The sequence below is a fragment of the Teleopsis dalmanni genome, chromosome 2 (assembly GCF_002237135.1).
Source record: "Teleopsis dalmanni isolate 2A chromosome 2, ASM223713v2, whole genome shotgun sequence".
In the NCBI taxonomy this organism is placed as follows: domain Eukaryota; kingdom Metazoa; phylum Arthropoda; class Insecta; order Diptera; family Diopsidae; genus Teleopsis; species Teleopsis dalmanni.
In genome coordinates this window covers 4,234,398-4,259,427 of record NC_051847.1, presented here as the reverse complement: position 1 = coordinate 4,259,427, position 25,030 = coordinate 4,234,398, and the positions used below count along the sequence as shown (strand labels likewise).

The following is a 25,030-nucleotide window of genomic DNA, read 5'->3' as shown; positions in this document are numbered from 1 at the left end:
ACATCGTTCGCACATCAGAATTGAAGAACCACCCTAAAGGCAGAAGTCCAAACATCTAGTGCACCATCTCTTCAAAAGGCCAAACATCCTTATTTAAGAAGAAGGAAACCAATCGAGTTAGTTTGGAAACATGGCTTTGTACAAATTTTGATGGATGACACCTTTAATTGGTAAAGTTCAATTGGAAATGGTGCAAGAAAAATTTTAAACTTACTTCAAGCAAAGATGAGCACAGATAAATGAGGTGGAGTGAAGTTACCTTCTAAGCCTCAAAGCCACAACTCCAACAAAAGTCGTTAGAAGGTAGACTAAGTGTTATTGCATGCCTTCCTAATATATAGTTGGTGCTGCATTAGTTAAGACAGTTGATCAAATTTTGTCAGTTTAGATCAGATAAGTATTTTGATCTGACTAATCTTCATCTTATCAGGCATTTCTTTCCAACTCTGAGTATTAACCATTTATTGCCAGTTTTATCATTGCAAAAGATATAACAATAATAGAGAAGTGAATTTTGGAGAGCAATGTATTTGTTCTTTTTTGCAATTTTTCGAGATGTCGCTTTATCCAAGTAACTATATAACAACTAATTGAGATAAGTTTGGCATTTTCAAACTACAAGAGCAGCAATTGTAACGTCTATCAGTACTTAATTGCAGCTTGGCTGTCAGAGAATGTTCAGTTGTAGTAGTAGTGGTAGAAGTAGTTAATTGACTTAAGTATATATATGAATTATAATATATATAATTAAATTACAGTTAATCTATATTCCATCTTTAAACTTGCAATAATAGCTGATATATTCGTATTCGTATCGATAATCTCATCGAACCCAAAGCTGATCCTCCTTTTTTGGTATTAAGATAATTAAGAATACAAGTGGATTATTAGGATTGGGTTTAGAAATAAGATTGGAATAAAAATGAAATTATATTCCTTTTTTGAAGCTTTATGATTCTACAAAAGGTTTTTATGCATTGGTTGCTATTAGTCGCAGTTTGTTAAACGTCTTTCCAATTGTCTTAGGGACTATTCTACTCTAGGCAATTAGTGACATTATCGGAGTGGTACATATCGGCATGAAATTTCGCATTCTTCTTATTTGAAAAAATGTAATTCACAACACCAGAAAAATAAATTCATGTGAAATTCAAAATTTGAGTACATTATTTAAAGATATAAGCATGTAAATTCATTTTCAAGTAAAATGTCAATTTCGATCTAAGCAACATTTACTACCGGCATGGATTGAACAAAACAGCAGAAAACTGTATTTTCCCACGAATGCATCAGTAAATAAAAGCGCATTTCGCGTGATACTTTTATACACAATTCGATAATTGGGGACCTCGTTTTGTTATTTTCCTTTTTAAACATTTTGGTCTAATTTACAACCTATGCAGTTGAAGCGCGGTGCCACAAAGACTACAGATGCACTGCACTGTGTTGACCACAAGAACAGCCATTGAAGTGAACACCATGGGAACAAAGTTCGAGCAGAGCAGAGCAGAGCAGCGCAGCACATGCCGCTAACCGCTAACCGCTAGCCAGTAGACACTAGCCGCTAGCCGCTAACCGCTATTCTATTACGGCGCAATATTTGTTTAATTTCATTACCAATTCGTGTCTGGGTTTTGGACTTTACTGCGCCACTGCACCACTGATGCCACTTATCAATTTCTTCTCGGATCTCTCAAACTCAAAACCCATGGCCTCCGCAAGTAGTAATCCAGTTTTCGAACTGAAGCAAAGAATTTTACTTCAACAATACTCGTATTATTTATTTGCGTAAATCAATCGCATTAACACTTAATGTATTAGCGATTCAAGCAACTTCACTTGGAGGATGGACTATGGAGGATGCAGTCGGCTGAGGGAACAATGAAAATATTGCAAATTAAACAATATTTTTAACCGTATCTGAATTTAACATATGACTGCTCAAGCGTTGGTACTAGTTTGGTTATTTATTTTTTGCTATTTGCTATTTGCTATTATGTTTTGCTTTTACGAAATTAGGTGATACTGATCCTATAAAAAGTTGCCATACTGCGAAGATACACACGCGTACGTAACTCAAAAGAAAAGCCATCACGGGAAAGCCAGCTCACGACTTGCAGACGCAGCGTTTCCAAGTGCCGTTTGATGCACACATCAGATAAACACACACTGGAAACCATTATATAAGCCAAGTGTAATGAATTCCTCTACAATGGCTCACAATGGTTTGCATGGAACTATCTAGTCTTCGTATTCTGCTCATTTGATTTCTCACTTTTTCTGTGTAAAATAATTAAATAATTCATGATCGAAGCAAAATTATTTGTTCTAATTAGACATACATTTTATATCTTTTATTTGTAAAACAATTGTAATTACTTTAGCTCAAGTTGCAGATTTTATCGGTAGTCAACAATTTAATACTGTAGAAAACGTACAACATTTTTACCGAACTTATGAGATAAATTTGGTTTTTCTGACAAAACTCTTGGAATTTTTGAACTCAAATGGAATAACTTCAACAGGCAACTGAACTGTGCAGAAGTTGACAAGATAAAGATTAGTTGGAAAGATTAGTCCTTATAGATATCTTTAAAGATGGATGTCTCTATAGATAAGAAGCGAGTTTTATGTTGAGCCGATTATTTCAGTTACTAAAGATTACGTATCGTGACAACAACACCACATAAAGATATAGTAGTTGTATAAATAATAAAAGTTATTATAGCTCACCTTTCCCTTGCAACTTCGCAACATCACATTGAATAATACACATCTTTCCACAATGTGATCTAACCTAAAATTAATAACTCCGCAGTAATCTGACCTAATTTACTAAAAACTAATCTATAACTGATGCTAGCTTAGAAGTTATGGCAAAGCACAGAAAAGGTTAGAAAACAGTGCTGTGAATAGTACTATATCTTCCAAAATTGAGTACATAAGTGCTTATTACAACTTTATTCCATTTTTATAAAACTATATTAGGCTAGTTTTAACAATAGGATCTATTTTAAAAAGAAATATTTTAAACACTCTAAATCAATATTTTCTAACTTGAGTCCCAGGTCTACACCTTACATATTTAACAATTATTTACCGTTTCAAGCAACACATTCCTCACAAGAAGTACTTCCTAGAAACTTGTTCCGTCTGTAAGCTAAAGCTAGCCAGTTAGAGAAGAAATGTGATTATCTCTTCTTGTTGAATGAAAGGTGCAGTTTCTTTGGGTGATATTCTATAAACAAGTGACCTGGAAAAGCTGCGATTAGTCTGGTAGTATGAACTCGTTTCATGTTAATGAATTCCTTGGACCTTACCTTATTGTATTTTTATCAGCTAGTTGCAGATAGTGGAAATATATGCCTCTCCAAAAAAGTCTACTGCTTCATTCTTTTTAAAGTTGCTATTACGTAGAACCCCTATGAGAGTGGATTCCGAAAACTGAGTTAGCCCGCCAATTTCAGTCTAATGTACGGGTTAGTTTTTTAAAAATTAAATAATAGATATTTATTGATTAGGACCTTACAGCATCTATAAGAGAAAAAAAATATTCTCCCACCATATCAGTTATGATTTTATAAGTAAAGAGCAAGAGCCAAAAAGGCTCTTAAGTGGCGATAAGTTCAATCTTATATATACATATATCAAAAATCGAATTCTACCCTGTTGTTGAATTCTCCTTACAGGTATGTGAAGGGCATTGTAATTTCGTTAAAGCCAAAGCTGACTCTATTACTTGATTTTATTATTAATTGTCTGACTGTCGAAAATGTATATTGTAACTGCCAGAATAATCAGTCTTATATAATACAACTTTAATGTCCTCTATTTCTTCTTTGAAAGTAAATGAATTGGCATAAGTGAACGTCAAATCCACAGTTGAAAACATATTCACTTGCTCATCATAATTAATGCAAATATTGCCTAAACAAAAGTCACATATTTGCAAACCGCTTCTTACACCCTTCATACAGATGGCGTAGAAAAGATATATTAACTTTGTCATAATGTTTGTACCGTCGTTAAGTATGTTAGATGTCAGGAGTTATTGAGAAAATATATTGGATCGATGCATCGATGGCTGCCTCTTTGTCACTCGATTAGTGAGATAAGGTTAATACAAACTAACCTTAGTTCATTAGGTATATGGTAAGATTGATTGATTAAGTCAAATCATTGAGTTTATGGGAACGGATTTTGAACTTTTGTACGAATAAATAATATCCGATGACAATACCGCATTGCTGTTATATATAAATATATAACAAATGGATTTAATCTTTAAAAGTCTTTAGCTAAATTTAGTATGTGATAAATGGGGATGTTATATGTTTATAATATAAGTATTAGATTTCATTCAAAGTGGTTCAGATAGGTATGAAAACGGACCTTTAACTTTCTAAAAATTTTTTCAATAAAATTGGATGCGAAGTATTAAAACTTCTGAAAACTATATCGACTATAGCTGCCGTAAAGAGGATCCTACAGATAGGAATTGTCAAGATAGCACATAAACTGGGCAAGATTCTAGAATCACTAGAATCTCGCAGTATAAAATCAATGACGTTTCTACAGTTAATATGAGTTCTGAACATTTCAATAAATCGAATGTTTTAAATTAAGCATGTAAGAGTCTATTTCCCAGTACAAAAACTATTATTGGTAAGTTTTAAGTAATTGTTTGTGAAGGGTATTTCAGATTCGGAAAAGCCAAAGCTAACTTTTTGAAATATTATTTTTTTCTTGTATTTCTTGGCACTTAAACACTCGGTTTTCATGCTGTGCTCTGTCAAATAAGCATTCAGCTTTATGAGTGCGATTAACCACTTGAAGACGCGTCTTCCTAGTTACTGCAACATTCACTTTTTACGACATACAGCTTAGCAATTCTGCCAATGTTACTAGAGTGTTAACACAAAAACAAAAACAAAAACAAAAACAAAAAAAAAGTAGTAAATAAAATGAAAATTTTGAAATCATTTGCTGTTTTGGCAAAAGTGGTGATTTACGAAGAAAAATGGCAAATGCGTTCACTTATTGGAAACGTGCATGCCATAGAACCGTTGCATTTGTTGCATTTGTTGCATTTGTTCACTGCACACAACATTACCTCTCAAGTGCACTGCGGCAAGTTGCCGACGTATTTCCATAGTTGCCAATGGTACCAAACAGTTTCGGCCTATCAGTCACTTCGCTGGTAGCAAGAGAACTGCACCATATGTAACAATGCCAAATTAGATCGCCATGTATGGCAATCACAAGGCATAATCACATGGAAAAACATTTTAATCAAACTCGACATAGTTGGACCACATTTGGAGAATACAAAAATTTAATTAATGTATGCTAATAAGGGAATCAATCACTTTCCAAGGATTAATAATTTTAATTATTAAAAACAATATATGACATCTTCTTCAAACTAATTAAGTAACAAATCTTGCTAACACTATTAGTAATCGGTGTAATAATAAAGTGTTATTTAAGTACTTCCAGGCGATTCTATTTTAAACTGTTCTTTTCTTTGGTTCAATAAAAGCAAATTATCTAATTGTAATTATAAGTAAAAAGTAAAGTAAAAATAAATATTTATTCTGTATGATTAAAGATATATTAGTGGAAGCCACGCGATCTTGAGTAACCAGATCTCTACCCGAGAAACACAGTAACAGAGCAAAGTGACATCAACAAACATTTATCTGAGATTGTGAACGCCACAATAGTTAATATACTTCAAAGTGTTCAATCATTGCGATGTTCGAACAGCCTGATGTTCGAATCTCATATTCATATGATCGAACATTACGATGGCTGGAACAGCAAATCTACTCTATGTTTTACTTATTTTCGTATAAATATGTATATAACATTATGTGTGTTTGCATACAGTTTCGTACTGCTCGTAGAACCACGCATGGAGAATGTTCATTTATTCGGCGTGGAGTTGCGTATTCACTACCGGGTGGTGAGACCCAAAGATCAGCAGAGGTTTAGATGGGTCTCGCATCAAACCAAGGTGGAAGTTATGTCTTACACATATTTCTTAATTGGCATCGTCGGAATTCCCTGACGTTTCAATGGGGCATTCATCGGCGCAATATACCGATGCGTGTGTGAAGAACACCGTGATGTTAAGTCTACACGGCAGAAAATCACGTTAAATAATTCTTGACTTGCTCGTAGCACCCATTCGACATTACCCAACTAAAATGCTCGAGAACAAGCACATTCGAATATTGAAATGCTCGCAACTGCGATCAGTTCGAATAATATTTAAAAATCTAGTTTGAATATTAGTGTAATTAAGCACATATGTTTATATATACTTTTTTAGTCTAAAAACTAAGCCTTTGACCATTACAAGAACGATATTCTGACTGAAAGATTTTAATATTAACATCTCTGTCATAATTGAGTCATAATTGATATATGGATAAGCACAAAGACTGATGATACAATAGAACTATTTTAGAAATGCTTTGAACTTCTACAAAATTTATCTAAGAGTGACTCTATTAGTTATTTAGATATCAGGACATGAGTCAATAAATACTCTGCTTAACCAAAAATCCCTTTATTGGCACAAAACATTTGTGTAGTGTGCACAACACCTTCAAAAATAATTTGTGACTATAAGAATATTAACCTAAAGAACTACTGGGTAATTCAGAAAGGCAACTGGTGGGCGAAAAGATTAATTGACTTTAAACACGTTAAAGTGCAAGTTATGAAAACCCCAATACAAAGCAAAACTAAGTCTATTAAGGCAGAACAGGATAATGATAAAAAGACATTGAGTCCACTCAATTACCACTTATAGCAGATAGGATGAATAAATGACGATTTGTGTAAATTCTATAAGGAAAGCTAATATATAGCCGAACTAGCTATAGCTAGCTCTCTTCATAAAAATAAATCCCATAGCAGTATTTATATCAATTTGTTATAGATGGTAAGAAAGGGATAAGTAATAATAAATAGTAATAGTCCTATTACCCAATATGAGCATCATCATCAAACATTTTTAACTATAGTGCCATTAAAAAAAGTATTTTAACTTTTTTCAGGATACAAATATAGTCCCTTGAGAGTTTCTCTCAGATAAAGCAGAAGATATTAATATAAGAATTTAATAAACTATTTCTATTCCCAAAATATAACTATATATATATATTATAAAACACCTTTCTTGTTTCATTCCAGACGCTCATCAAACAGCTAATAAGAACCCAAACAACAGTTTAACTTTTTTATTCTCAACTGCAAATATGTTTTCATCTAAAAGCGGTGAGTCCGAGAACACCTCACGAGTACAATCGAAGCACTTTGATTATTCGCCACGTTCTTTCAATGCGTCTAATTTACTGAAAAGCCGCTATTTATATACACACTCAACGATTTCATCAGACTCAAGAGATCTATTAACTACTCGCAGTTCTGCAAATACTTCTTTTTATTTTAATTTTCACTGTAAAAATTATGAATCTCACAAAAACACTGAAAAATATCTGAACAACAATGTTCTCTCCCAATCTGAACCCCACTCGTCACGCACTAAACCACGTTCACTCTTCCAGGATTATAATCATAAGTTCAGCTTATTAACCCTTCATAAGAATCACTACGACTACTCGGAACGTAAAGCTTCTTCTCTAAATATAAGTGAACTAAATTCAACTATACATCCTGCCAATAGACCTAATTTATCTGGAGGAGGGAATTTGTCATCATTGGTCAACTCAACGGCTTCCCCTTTTAAATTGATGTCATCTCTACACTTTTCTACACTTAACCACAACGCTTGCAGTAACAAACAAATTTCCTCACAGAGTGGCTTCACCTCAACGTCCGGAATTCGCTTCCCTGTGGAAGAAAGAAGTTCAGTACGGATAAGCGAATACTGTAAAAATAAATTTAGTAACAATTCTGATCTCTCAAAAAACCGAAAAATTCATAAATGCGATACAGAAGGATGTGGTAAAGTCTATACCAAAAGTTCGCACCTAAAGGCCCATAAGCGAACGCATACAGGTAAAAATATATTTTATATATCAAAATATATAATAAAATAAAAGGTGAATTTTTTGAAAGGCGAGAAACCTTATATCTGCTCATGGGAGGGTTGTGTATGGCGCTTTGCAAGATCAGATGAGTTGACGCGGCATTATCGCAAGCATACAGGAGTGAAACCGTTCCACTGTACTCTTTGCGCTCGTTCCTTCAGTCGTTCTGATCATTTAGCCCTGCATATGCGTCGGCATTGATTAATTCTGGTTGTGATCAAGAACGAGTATCAGTAGATATATATAATTAAGTAAAGAATACTTATGTGAAATAATTTAAATAAAATCTATTTATTTTTATTAAATAGATTTTATTTGTTTTTAAATTTGAATAGACTTACTTACGAGGTCCTATGCTCCAGTTAGGAGAAAAGGATAGCAGTTGTAGTAGACTTACTTGTGCCTGAATGATTGCAGTTTTTATAGATCAATTTAATTTATTTACAATTACTAACTAACCGGTTATTCGACAGATTTGCATATATAGAATATAGGAAAAGGTAAGCGGTCCCAAAGTACTACTGGGTTCCCAAAACTATAGCACTCCTATCATAACAATATGTTGTGAATGATGACGATATTGGTTAATATATGGAAATAAAGATATTTGGCAATGAAGAAATTTGTTTTTAGCATGGGAAAGGACACCCACGCTTACAGACTCGTGAGGCTCTTACCAATTAAATCTTTGAATCTGTTAATAAAAGTGTTAATAGGTAAAAGACCATATATTATTATCTTTTACATATTTCATATATGCAAATTGTGATAATAATATAATTAAATAATGTTTAAAGAATTTACTTTATTTTGTCGGTAGACTGCTAAGAAGTAGTCTTATATGTATATTAATTGTATGATATTTTTTAATAGAACTCGATATATATTTTGTGAGTAAAAAAAATATTAATTATTTATGTAATTTTTTTTAAAAAAACACATTTAATATTCAAGTGTTTTGTATTTATTTTCTCAAAAAATTTATATTTATATAAATTTATAAATTAAAAGTGTTAAAAACTTTATTAGTTGTTGAAAAAATAAAAGCATAGAGGAAGTGAAGGGACTTAAATTACTCGTTAAAAATAATTGTTTCCATGTTTTTATTAAAATTTTTTATAATGTATTTTTATTATGACAAAACCATAAGAATAAAAGTATTTATTTTCAAATTTTGTAAGATTTTTCTTTGTGTTCATAAGATCTTGGAACTATAGATACAGTCTTGACTTCAAATACAACACAACTATTGTCCTTCTCGCAACTATGAAATTCAGTCCGGTCAGAGAAGACACGGTCCTCTTTTTAAGATTAGAATTTTCGAAGCACAATTTAAATGCCATGGATTTGGAAGTTTATCGTGCTACATGCGCAGTTCATCATATTTTCTGAGACTTAAGTTTCCAAACCAGTATATTGTCTTATTGTGAGGATGGAAATTTATACAAATATTCACCAACATAATATTTATTTGCACAACATATATTCACGTCTTAAAATTTTTTATTAAAATCACATTAAAAACATTTCAAACACGCTTATTACTTACTTACTTAGTTGACCATTACAGACGTGAGTGGTCTTTGGGCGATTAGTGACTTGCTGTCGCCAGTTGGTAGTATCGAGCGCCCCCAAACCGTTGGTCACCTGGTCCCTCCATCGAAGATGAGGATGTCCTCTACCGCATTTTCCACCTGTCGGTACTGAATCAAACACCTTTCTAGCCAGAGTACTTTTTTCATTTCGAACGTCATATCCAAACTAGCGAAGCTGCTGAATTTTTATGCGCTTAACTACGTCAATATCGCGGTATAGCTCTTACAGCTCATCGTTTCATTCAATTCGATACTCGTCACCAACGCGTAAGGGACCATTGATCTTCCGAAGAGTTTTTCTCTCGAATACTCCTAACGCCTTCTCATCACATTTGGTCATTGTCCAAGCTTCTACACCACACAACAGGACATGTATGATAAAAGAGTTGTAGAGCGTGGTTTTTGTTTGTCAAGAGAAGACTTTATTTCTCAATTGTCTACTTATCCCGAAGTAACATCTGTTGGCAAGAATGATTCTTCGTTGAATCACTTATATTACACTTCACTCATATTAAATATTATTAATTAATTACCTGAAAAGAAAATAATTAGATTGCAGTCTCAAAAAAATTATTTACGAGAAATATTTCCAACACCACTGATGATGGGTATCGAAATAGTTGTTTGGTCAGTCCAAAAATCAATTATTTAAAAATAATATAAAAATAATTTTTGTTGTTGTGGCTCACTACTGTTTGAAACTTCTTTTTAAAAGAAACTAAAATGTGTTTTTAATGAACGTAAGTGTATTCGTAGTAAAAATTTATTTGTTTTCCTGATTTTAGAGAAATAAAGATTTCAGTGAAGCTAAAGCGAAAAGGAATACATTTGTTGTGCCAACTTTTTTGGATAGATACATTTTCTACTTACAGTGAATTCTTGGGAAATGTTTGAATAAACAACGAACACTTTTTGTTACAAATTTGGAAAGCGAAGCCTCAGAGGTGTATCGACACTTAAATTTGGAGTGGTTAACCAAAATTTAAACATTTTTTATATATATTTTTGGTTATTTGTTTTATAAAAAGATGTAAATGCTCACACATATTTGCTTTTTTTCCTTTTTGGTTTTTAAGAGCTACATTAAGTAATGCGCAGACACTACTATTATTGTGTAGGCAGGAATTGAAGAGCTGAAGAGCGCTCTTATTACCGTTGAGTATCACTTGTTTGATTTCGGTTTACCGCTCTAACTGTAAGTCGTGCTGTTGTTATATCAATGCGTTTGGAGTGCTTGTAAACGCCTTCCACTTAGCAAAAGAGTAGCTCTACTTTCAACTAAGGCGGATAGTTCGGAAACTCAGATGCAAGTACTTAAACGAATAAAAACTATGAAAGGCATTTGACCATATGCTTCGCTTTGATTCTTTTAACTTCGAAATGTTTAAATTTGTGAAAGGTTAAAATCATATAACTACGTTTCATTTCCCACATTAGTTTGTGAGTATGGAATATTTTTAATTTATTATTTAATATTTATTTAAAACTATTATTCTCTTAATAGACATGGACATGGTGTACGTATTTCTATTTCTAGATATTTCAACGCAGATAATGGAAGATACTATAAGCATAGTCCTGATGTGCGTAATGAGAGAAATTGGTCTATGAAAGATGAACAGGATCTCTCAATTTAAACACATTGAATAAAATTTTAATAGAATCTTTTACTGAATCCAGAGAGATGAAATAATATATTATCATGGTTAGTCATATAACAAGCAATAACTTCTGTAAATTTCTAATATTAGGGAATAATGTCCACTTTACTTATAATGTTTATTAAAAGTAGTAGACCGTATTAAGTTATTAATTTTTAAAGATTAAACTATACATGCAAACGGAAATTAAAACACAAATATACGATTTTGCCGAATATATTCAAATAATGTCCTGTTCTTCTATCAGCTTTTTAGCTAAAAAAGTCTAAGACTGGGATTTATAAGCTTACAAGCTCTGTAAGGCTCTGACCGTCGACTACCACAGTTGTTGTTGCTTTTTAATGTATGTTGAAAAATTAAAACAACAAATGTGGCTATCCGCAATCATTTGATTGACCGCGTTAATAGCTTTTGTTAAGAACGCACGATTTTTACATCAATAAGAATTCTTCTAAATTGCGACAACAGATAACACATCGGGCACAGGTTTCACAAGTCAGCAAAGATACATGTTCATCTATTTAAAGTACATACCGTACTTTCATAATTTAATACAACAACCGTAACATTATATGGTTTTTGTTTTGCGTTAAAAATCGTATGAGGTTTATTGCTCTGCGTAAGACCGTATTATTCGGCGGTTGTGATTATTGTACGACATACGATCTTAAATCATACCGTATTGTCAAAATAAATTTCAGCGTGGAGACTTTCTCTTATTTAATCGGACTTTTTCATAAATATTTACTTAATTTTTACAAAAACAATTGCACTTTATAGTTTAAAAAGTGATTAAATTCGACTTTTTTTTTGATACAATGAGTTTAATATTTTTAAGTTAACTTGTGTCAGAAGAATTTTCTGCAGTAATAGACATATCGAAAAAGGCAAATATTAAAACAATACTTCATTTCAGTTTATCTTTTAGGTGTTATATCTAATATAATAAACGTATATGTATAAAAATTCATAAAATAAATTATTTAACTATCCAAATTAGTGCTGAAATATACATACAATTTTAAAAAAAATAATTTATAGTGTGCTCATATTAGTAATAAAAATCTATTTCATTTGAACTATTTTTATTTTAAGCAAAAAAAAAATCACACGAAAATGGTGCAATCCTTAACTGCATTTTGTTAAAATGTTAAAATTGTTTGTTAAAAATGCTAAACATTTTAGCAGTTACAAAAAAAATGTTACCCACGCAATAAGCGACTATTGTGAACATTCATTGGAAATTTCAACGAATATTCCAGTCATATGTCAATAGATTGTAAACAAAAACTCAAGCAAAATTAAAAAGTTTCATAAATATGCATGAGTTTGAAAATGAAATATTTTAAATATATATAAAATTATGGAAAAAAATGTCTCAAATATATATAATAGTAGGTGTAGGAAGTGTAATTCAAAAGCGGTTTAAAATTTTTAACTTATTAGCTGCTAACAAGACATGCTTATTAAGGCATAAATATTCTAAACTGTTGTAAAAGGAAATTTAAAATTTTCTGCATTCTGCACAGTACTTTTATTATTTATTATTTATTTTTATACAAAATGTATTTACTTGCATTATCTGTACATATGCAAGATATGTACATATCTGTACATATCTTGCTTAGCGCTTATAGCAACCGGTTACAACTAGCTGTTTTTTATCACACTTAAAACTGCCAAAAACATTTGCTGTCTAATAGTTTTTTGGTAACAAATTCAATAAAAAGAACTTTAAAATTACATATGTATGAGTGTGAGACAAGTATGGGAGAAAGTATTTTAAATTTTTTTAAAAACCAAATTATATGCTTAATTGTGAATGGCAGAAAAGATGTATTGCGAATGGCAACGAATGCTTATTGTGAATGAACGACGCTGTCAAATAAGGAGCAGTTTTTGTACGCGGGTTAAATGCTGTTTATAAATAATATAATAAAAACAATTAAAAAAGTGGCATTACTTTATATTCAAACAGTTTTTCTTTAAATATGTAGTTTCAGTTAAAGTTATTAAATGGACAAATAAAGGCCAAGTTACTGTAAATAACATTTACAAGCGTTTACATTTATTAACATCGTCAGTTGATGTCCAAGATTTTATGCAGGCGAAGATGTTTACGCACAATCTTATAAAAATATTAAAAGCGGCTATAAAAAGCTACACATTTTCAAGTAAATATTTGTTTACATGCTTTAAAGCGTATCATTATGTGTTTCTTCCGAAAAAAGTGTCGGGTTTGTTGGCTTGACTCGCATCGCGTATATCAAATAAAGACAATAAAAAACCCAATATACTCATTTTATCTATTATGCCTATGAACTACTCTTACAATAATATTTATTTGTATGATACGGATTCACTTGTTTAAACGCTGCTGAACAGTTCTAAGATAAGACAACAGCCGAAGTACTTGGCACAGACTGTTGAGTTAAGGTTAGTATATGTTTTTCTAGAAATGTAAAAATCAGTCTTAATCAGTCGAATTTTATTTTTTTAGATGAAAATGTAACTGTTTGGTGATGCAATTTATGTACTCGGAGCATGTCCTGGTTATAATGTTACAACTATTATTTGTTTCATCGTAATGTCTCGCCACTGTGTTGGTTATAGAAAATGGACTGAGAAATTTTGCAAGGATGCAGTATATATATATGCCATTATTTACCATTAAGGTATATGTCAAAATGTCGATTTATTAGAGTATTTTTTTTTTATTGAATCAATCATTGAAATATGTACTTCACAGAGATAAAGTTAGTTTGCTTAATGGAGTCTTTAGTGACAAAAGAGATGTAAGATATTACTTCATCTTCTTCACAACTGCAAGAATTACTAAACGGGAGAATCAATCCTGGGCCAACTTGCTTAATGATGACGCATGCCACTAGAAAGGAGGATACTAGAAATACTAGAAAGGAGGCTTTGAATACTAGAAAGGAGGCTTACTAGTATTTAATTGCTCAATATAGAAAAATTTCAATGAATGTATGATGCCAGCGACATGTCTAGACCTTTCTCAAACGAATATCTGAGGTATATTTTGGAGATTGGATACACAGAAAAAATATGACAGACATGTGGTTGTTACAATCCTTTTAAGATGTAACATGGATTGAACTCAATCACTTTAAAGCAGCTTGATTGTCTGATGGTATGTATATATTCCTATTCAATATTTATTCATCTCTCCAATAGCGAGCAGTTTTACCTATAAACAATGCAGTGAACAAAACGTTTGAAAAATTCAGTTTTTTTAGTTCGTGTTAGAAAAATTCATTGCTTACAACGCTACCCTTTATACAGAATATATAGAATTAGAGGTGATTAGTCACCTTTTAAATTTAAAAAGTTATGTTCACTAATTTTTTAATTTCAATTTTAAATTTGTTCTGTTGGAGATATATTGTAATATTATCCGACATCGCTATGACTTTAATTTCTCATTCATAAAAGAATTGTACTTTACACAAACATATTTGTAACATGCTTGTTATTTAAAGGTTTGTAAATAAGATTATTGTGCAATAACATGTACCTTCAGTAAAGCTAACCAGTACAGAACGGTAATAACAAAACGCCATAAAAATATATGTATTTTGTTGTAGTTCCTATACTATGTAGCTTTTTACTACGTATGTCACTTAATAGTGGATATTATAAAGAAATAAAACCACAGTGAAAAAAAAATGTAGTGTAATTAAAAATTGAAAACAAGTTTTAATAGTTCACTTAAAATAATATAATTAAATAGTTAATAGTTAACAATTATTATTTTAACAAGTATATTTAAGACAAGCTAGTTATTATTTTGTACATAAAGCACTTTGCGCTTAGAACGAACTTTCGGCTATATTGAACTTTGAAATCAAGTTAAGAAGTATGCATTTAAACAATTTTATTCGCTCAAAAATCCACCTAAATAGATGAGGTACGGTCCCATCTCCTCTACCGTGAAATATGCGGTGTTGCTAATGGATACATTCTTTGCAAGTTCTGAGCGGAATCTGCTCAGCACTACGGCATCGGTGCTGCCGGATCACTGCCTAATAGGGAGGTATACTATATGACTAGTTTTTCCTTATAATGATCTCTGTCGCGGTTGTAGTTCTGAAGGCGAGGAAGAAACTGAATTTTATTCCATGTGTCAGTGCCTTCTTTTTTAGCTAGGAGAAAATTAAAAATATTGGGGTCCGCTTTCCTCACCGTTCTGACTGAGCTGCTTTTCTGCAATATTAGGGACCTAGCCAGATTCATAGAACCGTCAGTTTCGTTTACCTTCACCTAATGATGGAGTAGTTGCCTTTCTCGACGTTGGTCGTATACTGATCACCTTGTATATGCATGAACCAATGCTATTCCTGTGATACTTGAGTGATGATGATATTTGAATTCAATTGGGTTCTCGCGGTTCACTACAACGGCCGCCACTACAACGTTACCTAACCTTTTATAGTTCAAAATCGAAGCCTTTTTCTGTGCATTACTTATCTATTTACCAACAGCAAATTATTTATAATAAAGTAAAATATGAAAGGAAAGTGATTGTTCCTGAAAAAAGAAATGATTTCTTCTCCAATATAAAAGCACGGAGGAAGGTGACACTTCAAATTTGAACCACACAATTTAAGTGCGAGTTTGGATTTGTATATTAAGCCAATATCTATTAAGATAGATATCAATATGATATCTAGCATTTGCTGTTTAAAAATTATATCAATAAATATTTGCAAAGACCACTGATGTTGGATATTTGGCAATATCCGAAACAACTGTATGGTCAGCGAATGAAATTTATATAATTTTGTTAATTAATTTTATCCAACAATAGTAATAATATGTATGTACATATATGTGCGATCACTTTACATGCCACATAGATTCTTCCGACCATCGGGAAGATCAGCTTAAGCGAAGGTACTGTAACGTAAGTACTTTACAACGCTTCAATCGTTCATCATTCATATGATATTAATTCTATGATTCTATGTAGCGATCAGTCATATGTAATATGTAATTAAAACCAGAAGTATAAAAAACAATAAAAAAAATTCCGTAGATATATAGGTATGTGCTTATATAAGCTCAAATTTAAAATACCGGTTCCCTCGCGTGCGATATCAACTGAACGGACAAATGCGATCGTAAAAAAACAATTTATTCGAGTTTTTTCTGTTTTTTTTTGTATAATCGAAAGCATTTTTTCAAGCAAATACATAAATGCAAAGTCATTCTAAAAAACATTGTGTTTTTGCTTTTTGTTATTTTAAAGAAAACAAACACAAGATTTCATTGCTTGTTTAGCGTTTGTCAGTATCGCGTGGAACTCCGTTCTCGGTAGTTGTACGCGTTGGCGTTAAATGTCTACCACAACATTTGTCGATAATTTTTTTTTTTTGGATAATTTCGTTCGAAGTTAAATTTTTCTTAATTAATTTGAAATTTAATTAAATATTAATTTTTAATTACTTAATTTAAACTGCGAAAATGTGGTTAGTATTGTTGGTTTTAGCACCATTTGTGGTGATCCTATTTTGTGAGTTGAAAAATTTTACATTAAAAAAGTTTTTAAATCGGTTGCCGGGTCCAGTCGCTCTGCCACTGCTAGGAAACGCACATCAATTTGGACAAACTGCAAGTGGTAAATGTTGGATGCATTCCAAAAAATTGATGAAAATTCAATTTTATATATGTAGATATATATGGCATACTCCTCTTATCTCGGTTTATTTTTTCTTTTGTATTAGAGCAGATAACACACCTAAGAGTGAAGAGTCGTAAGTGCCCTCAGAGACTTGTTTTCAGTGTGGTTTCGTATTTGTTTAAATTCATTTTTATTTTTTAGCATTCAAAACTTAGAATTTTAAAAACAGTTGTGTTTTCAATAATATTTAATACATATATAGACATGCTTTCGAGTTATTTAGTATAAATACAAGAAATAATTCTATTTGGTTCCAAAACTAAACAAAATCATATGGAAGAGAGTGCACTTTCAATATTTATCGGAATACAGGATGTTTAAAATAGTGCTATCAGAGGAAAAAAATGCACTCAAATAAACCGATGTCTCAAAAGCAGCTAATCCAAGCACTTATCTTTCAGTTTGATATCCAATAGATCAAAGTACTTAAGTGGGTTCGAAGTGGGTGGGTTTTTTGAAAATGTTATCAATTTTTTCCGTTAAAACCTAATAAATTTTTTATAGTTTCTTTCTAGCACATAGAGTATTCTTGTAATCTTGTAATTTTTGGCATCCAGCGAACTACTGGCTTTTTTTAGTAAAAATTTATTTACTGAGTTAGAAAATTAGTTGGCTTTAAAGGATCATTACAAAAATACTTTATGTGGTAAATGTAAATTTACCATAAATATGTTATCTGTGTAATCAAGATCATTAAGTTTGATATTTAATCCAAATGCAATAACACTCGCCTATTGTGTTATAACCACGATCACAAAGTTATAAAAAAGCGGGAAGAGAATACAGTCTTGCTGTAACCTAAATATTTCATTCTCACTGTCATTCTAGAAAATATCGTATAGATAAAGGCAATTACCTAATTTGTCTACTGCTTTGGTATAACTTCTCGAGGCGTTATGGGATAGTGGAAGAAAGAAGCAGAAGAAAGAAGATAAAAACAATATATAAAAGAGTGTGTCGTTCGATTGAGTGCTTGCCAGTTAATGAGTTTTTGTGATCTATATGTAATTAACGGATCTCATTATTAAGATATTTTGCATGTAGCTGTAAAGAATTATGCCACTATAGAGCACGTAATCTGTAAAAGTATTTTTTTTTTGGTAGATTTATTATAGTCCCATTTTGGAGGCTGCCAGGCCACAATTCTTACCCTTAAAAATGTGATACGTGGTGGAAAAATGAATGCGGTCAGACATTTTTCTCCTTTGGGTAGTTTAGGAGCAATGTCGTCCGGATTTTGCGAGATTTTAATTGCGCTATCATTTCTTTGCATCTTCTAAGACGGTCTATTGCGCAGTTTTCGGCATAAATTATTATATTTATTGGTATAAAGTGTTGAAGTTATATTGCAAAATCTATGAAAAAAATATTTTGCTATTTCACAACGATTAATTTATTCATATTGGTGTATACGTCTGGAATCTTAAATAGATCAAGTAGATTTTGTTTACTTATTCTCCAATAAATGTTTTTGTTTGTGAATAAGAAAGCCATATTTTACCATTCATACAATTATATGTTGTACATATGCATTAACATGTCTAGATAATGAGCAATATAACCTTTGTAATAGAAAGGGTTTAATATTCTAATTAATAAACTCTAAAAAAATAAAAATTACTCTCTTAATAAACCTTATTTATTAATTTCATGTTTCTAATTTTTTCAAATGCCAAACTTTTAATAATTGAGGCTTCAAAACAAGTTAAGTTTCGGGCCAATTATACATGTCAGAAAAATGGAATCTTAATGTTTTAAGTATCTGAATCTCTCGCAAGTTTACTACATCCTAAAGTTGACCATCACAACGTTAATGACGTTATTAAACTGAAATACTATATATTTTTATTTTTAAAACTAATGAACCAAATCTTGATATATACGTATGACGTCATTAATAAGTATAACTTCAATGATATTAAAATTATAAACTATTTGTATTCACAAGGTTATTTAAAAGATATTTATATTAGAGTTCAGATGAATGAATTTGCAAACTGTCGGTACGGTATTTCAATCAGGGAAATGGCGGTATATTGAAATTTAGTTTTTGTGCGCTACTACTGTTATTTATCTGAAACCTTACAGTACTGTTTCTTCTGTTTCTGGTCCAATAACAAAAAAGTATGCATACCAATTTTATATTCTTAACATAAAAAATATACAAAATGCTTATAAGAGGTTTACTGCAAAAATTTTAAATGAAATAACCTCTTTTTTCGGTGCTTTGGTGCTGTTAGCTGGCACTTATGTTTTGATAGCGCTGTTAGCTGAAAGTTTAATTTAATAAATGGTCTATAAAAAATCAACCATAAATATATAACTAACTGAAGTATTGTATATAGTTTCTTCTTTTAAAAGAAGATTTAATTTTTTTGATTATAGATCAGATGAAGGACTGAAATTTTAAATTTGTTAACTTTATAAATATTTCTATTAGTAAATTCTAATATTGTAATCATAATATTTACCATAAAAGAGTATATTTAAATAATTTATTTTTAAAATATATTCCATTAGAAATTTTGTATCAACTGTTTAACTGGTGGCATGTATATGGAAAGTCTAATTATCGGATTTGGATTGCTTATACTCCATACGTCGTTGTTTCGGAAGTTAAAGATATAGAGGTAAATAACATTATATTTTTTTTTTGTAATAGAGAATAATATATGTACATAATTGAAAATGTTTAATTATGATAATGTCTACTGACATTTAGATTGCACAGAGAATAAAAATGTTTTTTATTTAGTACGTTCTGACTAGTAATACTCTACAAAGAAAATCCACCGTATATGACATGCTGAATCCATGGCTTGGCACTGGTTTACTTACAGGTTATGGACCAAAATGGTTTAAGCATCGAAAGATGATAACACCTTCTTTTCATTTTAAAATACTGCAAAATTTCCATGACGTTATGAACACGTCTTCAGCGAGATTTATAGAGAAATTACGCTCGGCTTCGATGGGAGAGACAATTTTCGACTTTCAACATATGGCGCACTACTTGACACTGGATATCATATGCGGTAAGAAGCACAAATATTGTTTGATTCCAAACTATACTAATGCAGGTGTTATAATATTTTACAGCAACTGCTATGGGAGTTGATATTGATGCCATGAACAACAGTGATAGCGAGTTGGTAAAGGCTTTTAAGGAGTACGTTAACGCAATAAAAAGTTAATATCTTTATATTAATAAATTTTATTTACTTTAAGTATGTGCTTGAGTATTAATATGCGTGCCTATCACCCACTCAAGCGCTATATGTTTATATTCAAACATATGCCTGAGTATGTAAACTATGCGAAAACTTTAGCAGTTCTCCAGAATTTCACAAATGAGGTAAGCAGAATGAGGTAAACTTCACATATTAATTATATTGTAACTCTAGTTCATCCCATCCACAGGTTATTGAAAAACGAATGCAAGCTTTAGAAAAAAGTAAAAATAATGAAAGCGGTGCTGTAGACGATGATAGTGAAGATTTTTCTAGAAAGAAAATGGCCTTCTTAGATACGTTACTGACAGCTACAATCGATGGTAGGCCTTTAACAAAGCAAGAAATTTATGAAGAAGTTTCAACATTTATGTTTGCGGTAAGGTTCTTGTTAAAACTCAAAGGAAACCATAAAGTTTTATCAGAGTATATGTATATCTTTAGGGTCACGACACCACAACATCTGGGATAGCTTTTACTATATATTTGCTTTCTAGACATCCAAGTGTGCAAGTAATTAATTTACAAGAAGAAATAATAATATTACAACTAAAAAACTAAAAATTTCTTGAGAATTTCAGCAAAAGGTATATGAAGAGCAAGAAAAAATTATGGGCGGTAATATGAAACGAGAAGCCACATTCCAAGAGATAAGTGATATGAAATACTTGGATTTGGTGGTGAAGGAATCACAGCGTTTGTACCCTAGTGTGCCATTGATTGCGCGTCGTGCCGATCAACAATATGATATGAGTAAATTGCAATGACATTAATATAAAACAAAAGAATATGTACTATAAGTATCTGTTTGAATTTGTTCTAGATGGCACAATTTTACCGAAAGATACTATGCTCAATATTGCAATCATCATGTTGGGTTACAATGACGAAAATTTTCCGGATCCTTATCGTTGTGATCCAGACCGTTTTGATTTAGATAAACAAGATAATAAGCTTAATCCCTTTGCATATGTGCCTTTCAGTGCAGGACCAAGAAACTGCATAGGTTTGTTGAAATATATTAGAACTTCGTATCGAAATTACTAACTCTATATCACTCCAGGTCAAAAATTTGCACAACTGCAGTTGAAAACAGTGATATCTCGTATTGTGCGCACATTCCATATATTACCTCCAACGGATGATTTAGTTTCTAAAAGCGGTTATGTGCAGCACAGCTTTAGTCCATATAAGCAAGATCAGACCCATCTAAAGGATAATCAAAGCAAATATGATCCAATTTTATCAGCTGTACTTACACTTAAATCCGATAATGGTATACAAATACGTTTGCGGGAACGATGAGAAATTATGGTGTCAAGAAATTACTTTTATTTATTATAAAACTTTAATATTCACAAAATATATAATTTAAAAAATAGTATATTAATTAATAAATTATTGTACAGCTACTAGAACAGTGCCAACGTAAGCTTGCGCAGTGAATTTAGTTGGATCCAATGTGTCGCTATAAAATAAAAATGTTTCGATCACTCAAGTATATCCTCAGGATATCTAAAAATAATAAAAATTTGACTTACCCATCGACATATTGTGATTGCACTGAAGCAGTGATGACTTCTGCTTTGGATCCCATGTCATAATTTTCATTTATATTAATAACTTGATCTGAAGCACCTAAGTTAAGGACAACTACATACATGTCACTATTTTCTTTCTGTCTCGAATATATTATTATATCATCCGAAATCGCTTTGATTTTCATTTCTCCATTCTTGAAGGAAGGTTCCTTGCGCAAACGAATAAGTTTCTTGAAGATTTGCAAGTGGGATTGTGGTGCTCGCAACTGCATTAAAGCATTGTTTTGTTTGTAAGTGTCCGAGACTGGCAGCCAAGTTTGATCACCGGTTGAAAAACCTAATTTATGAGAGATTTTAAATAAATTCAATAGTTATCTATTATAGTTAATGAAATAATATTATACACACAATAATTGCTGTGGGTTTAATAACACAACACTTAGTTGGAAAGGTAGTAATAACTACATTATTAAACCATCATTAAGTTCTGTGCTAAGTATTCTCTATTAAATTATTTGAAAAAATTTGATTTCCTCACATAGTAAGTGGATATAGTGGTATGTAGAGACTGCTTGATTAAACTTATGAAGAGTGCTTAGTGCTTTTTTCACTGGTTAGAGAATTGAGTCTATACATAAATGTTTAAAAAAATTATAACTACCCACAAAATGTTGGTGTCCGTTTGTAGGCGATTAGGCTTAGTATATATATCTCGAAAAGAAAGGTATTAATATTTGAATTCTTTGAAAAAAACTCAATGCTGCATTTAAAGCAAATAAAGAGCAGAGAAAATGAAAGTATAGAAATTACTATAAAAGAAATAAAGAAACCAAATTACTATATACAATTCCCAGTACACATTTATTGTACAAAGTACCCGCATATATAATTTAAAATATCGAGTCAACCGCCGTCTGACATGGCTTCGAACTGCTGTGGATCATAAATGAAAAGGCACTAAAGAATCTGAAGTCCTTACTTAAATTTGCCTACGAAAAGTATATGGGGTATTGAGTCCAGCGCATTTATGGAGCTATTGTACTCGTTTACATATAATTTTAAATAAATTTTGATTGATTGATAATTTTGGTTGTGGTTCAATTAATTATACTCTGCACCCTGATTGTACTTCAGTGTGCAACTGACATCATTAAGATATGACAGTATTGGAATATATTTTAAATTATTTTCGTCGCTGCATAAAGACAATAATTTTGTTGATACCGCGAAAATCATTCACACCCAACAAACAGATAGACGTCTTATCGACAAATGTAAATTTTACGTCCCTCGGTTACTTAAGAAGACACTTCAGTAATTTAAATTATTTAATCATAGCAAAAGTTATTTAAATGACTATAAATACTATATTCTTTAATTATTTCTGTTTGATTTAAAAGAGAATTTTGTGCACATACCTGCATTATTGGAAGCATCCCATTGGTAAGGTGTTCTGGCTGGATCTCGCGAAACACCATAATAATTTTCAGGATTGGTGTTGCAAGCTTGTGGGTCTACTGAATCCTCCCAGCTAATATAAACATCTGTCATACCGATTTCTTCACCCTGTGGTAATTTTTTTTAAATTTGTATATTAATTAGTATTTTTTTGGGCAAAAATAATTTTTGAGACTTTAAAGATGAATACAACTTGAGAAGTTTCTTGATTGAATTTAATTTATCTATACTAATTACAGTTACTTAAACTTATGAATAGTTCCAAATGTCTACTTACATTGTAAGTAACCGCAATGCCTGGCAAGGTCTGCAAAAGAATATTAAACAGATCAGTACGTTGTATGCCATAACGTGACGCTAAACGCTTGTTGTCATGATTGCCCAAGACCCAGTTGGCATGTACACCAGTTGGCATGTTATCGAGCCATTTGTTGATATGTTCAACAACTACTCCAGCTTTGGTATCATTTTGCATATTAGTCAAAAAGTCAAAGTTGAAGGGCACATGTGAACCATTTTGAATGCCATTTCCATAAAAACGCAAAATATTTTCGAAACTTGTGTAAGCTTCCGTCATCAACACACGTGTCTCACCGCCATTTTCTTTTTTGAATTCATCCGCTAATGCGCGCCATTGGTATGCCATATCAAATGTCTCCGGTTGATCTTGAGTGTAGGGATGTTGTAGATGGCAATTGTCATCGGGATCTGGGCATACGGACACATCTTCAATAACTGGTTCGTCGGGATAATTGTTATAACGATCGAGATCCTTTTCGAATAAATACGGCACCGCATCTATACGAAAACCAGAAATTCCCTTACCCAACCAAAAGCGCATAACGTTTTTCATTTCATTGACTACAGCTGGATTACGATAGTTGAGATCAGCTTGTTTGATAGCAAACTGATGCAAGTAATACTGTTGACGTACCTCATTCCATTCCCAGGCGCTATAGCGGAACACACTTATCCAATTACTAGGCGGTTCACGTTCACCAGTTGAGGCATTGACTTTTCCGTCATGCCAAATATAAAAATCTTTGTAAGCTGGATCACCATTAACAGAGCGAACAAACCACTCATTCTCATCACTGGTGTGGTTGGGCACAAAGTCGAGTATAATCTTTATGCCAACTTCTTTAGCTTTCTTAATCATATTTTCAAAGTCTTCCATTGTGCCGTATTCAGGATGTATTTTATAAAAATCCGATATGTCATAACCGAAGTCAACCATAGGAGACTTGAAAATAGGAGAGAGCCAAGCAGCTGTGAAACCAACATCCTTCAAGTATTGCAGCTTTTCCGTGACACCTTTGTGAAAAGAAAATCAAAACTTCGTCCGTTGTTATGCGCTGAAACTACTTACCTTTTAGGTCCCCAATGCCATCCCCGTCGCTATCTCTAAATGAGCGCGGATAAATTTGATAAAAGTTGCCATTCTCCCACCAGTCAGTGGCGTGTGTGGTGCCAAGCAAGGCCAAGAGACCGAAGCCTACTACAGCAATAGTGATTTTCATTTTGTTATAGTTTATAGTTTATTCTAATGAAGTCCTTCAGTTACTAGAGAATTTTAATTTCGCGGGTGTCTGATCATTACTGTACCGGAGTTGGTAAATGTTGCACTAAACTAATTGCAATGGCATGCAAGCGCAATCTTTTATATCAAAGATTGAGTTGATTTTGTGTTTTCACTCAAAGCTTTCGGGTAATAATTTTTGCTTGTTTTTGAATGTTTTTTTCAATATTTGCTCTTCAGATAAAACTAAAGTATC

General features: G+C 31.9%; 3 protein-coding genes across 4 annotated transcripts; 2 read left to right on the top strand and 1 right to left on the bottom strand.

Moving 5' to 3' along the window:
• The first annotated feature begins 7,237 nt into the window (after positions 1-7,237).
• On the top strand, positions 7,238-8,294 carry LOC119684850 (Krueppel-like factor 6). Its single transcript, XM_038098981.1, has 2 exons — positions 7,238-8,034; positions 8,095-8,294. The coding sequence occupies exons 1-2, from the start codon at positions 7,272-7,274 to the stop codon at positions 8,265-8,267; spliced, it is 936 nt and encodes a 311-aa protein (XP_037954909.1). The 5' UTR covers positions 7,238-7,271; the 3' UTR covers positions 8,268-8,294.
• Positions 8,295-13,321: 5,027 nt separating this feature from the next.
• Positions 13,322-21,640, top strand: LOC119677833 (cytochrome P450 4e3-like). 2 transcript variants are annotated; one of them, XM_038089368.1, is made up of 12 exons: positions 13,322-13,758; positions 13,823-13,997; positions 14,072-14,476; positions 19,547-19,656; positions 19,782-20,061; positions 20,126-20,195; positions 20,255-20,381; positions 20,447-20,635; positions 20,701-20,769; positions 20,838-21,009; positions 21,080-21,262; positions 21,320-21,561. In XM_038089368.1, exons 5-12 carry the CDS (start codon positions 19,830-19,832, stop codon positions 21,559-21,561), a joined length of 1,284 nt encoding a protein of 427 aa, XP_037945296.1. In that variant the 5' UTR covers positions 13,322-13,758; positions 13,823-13,997; positions 14,072-14,476; positions 19,547-19,656; positions 19,782-19,829. The 2 variants fall into 2 exon arrangements, with proteins under 2 accessions (XP_037945296.1, XP_037945295.1); XM_038089367.1 differs by lacking the exons at positions 13,322-13,758; positions 13,823-13,997; positions 14,072-14,476 and adding an exon at positions 16,810-16,963 and having other exon boundaries at positions 21,320-21,640.
• LOC119677832 (maltase A1-like) lies at positions 21,592-24,908 on the bottom strand. Its single transcript, XM_038089366.1, has 5 exons — positions 24,625-24,908; positions 23,533-24,569; positions 23,216-23,363; positions 21,798-22,134; positions 21,592-21,724 (listed from the first exon to the last, which is right to left on the bottom strand). The coding sequence occupies exons 1-5, from the start codon at positions 24,773-24,775 to the stop codon at positions 21,655-21,657; spliced, it is 1,743 nt and encodes a 580-aa protein (XP_037945294.1). The 5' UTR covers positions 24,776-24,908; the 3' UTR covers positions 21,592-21,654.
• Between the last annotated feature and the right edge of the window lie 122 nt (positions 24,909-25,030).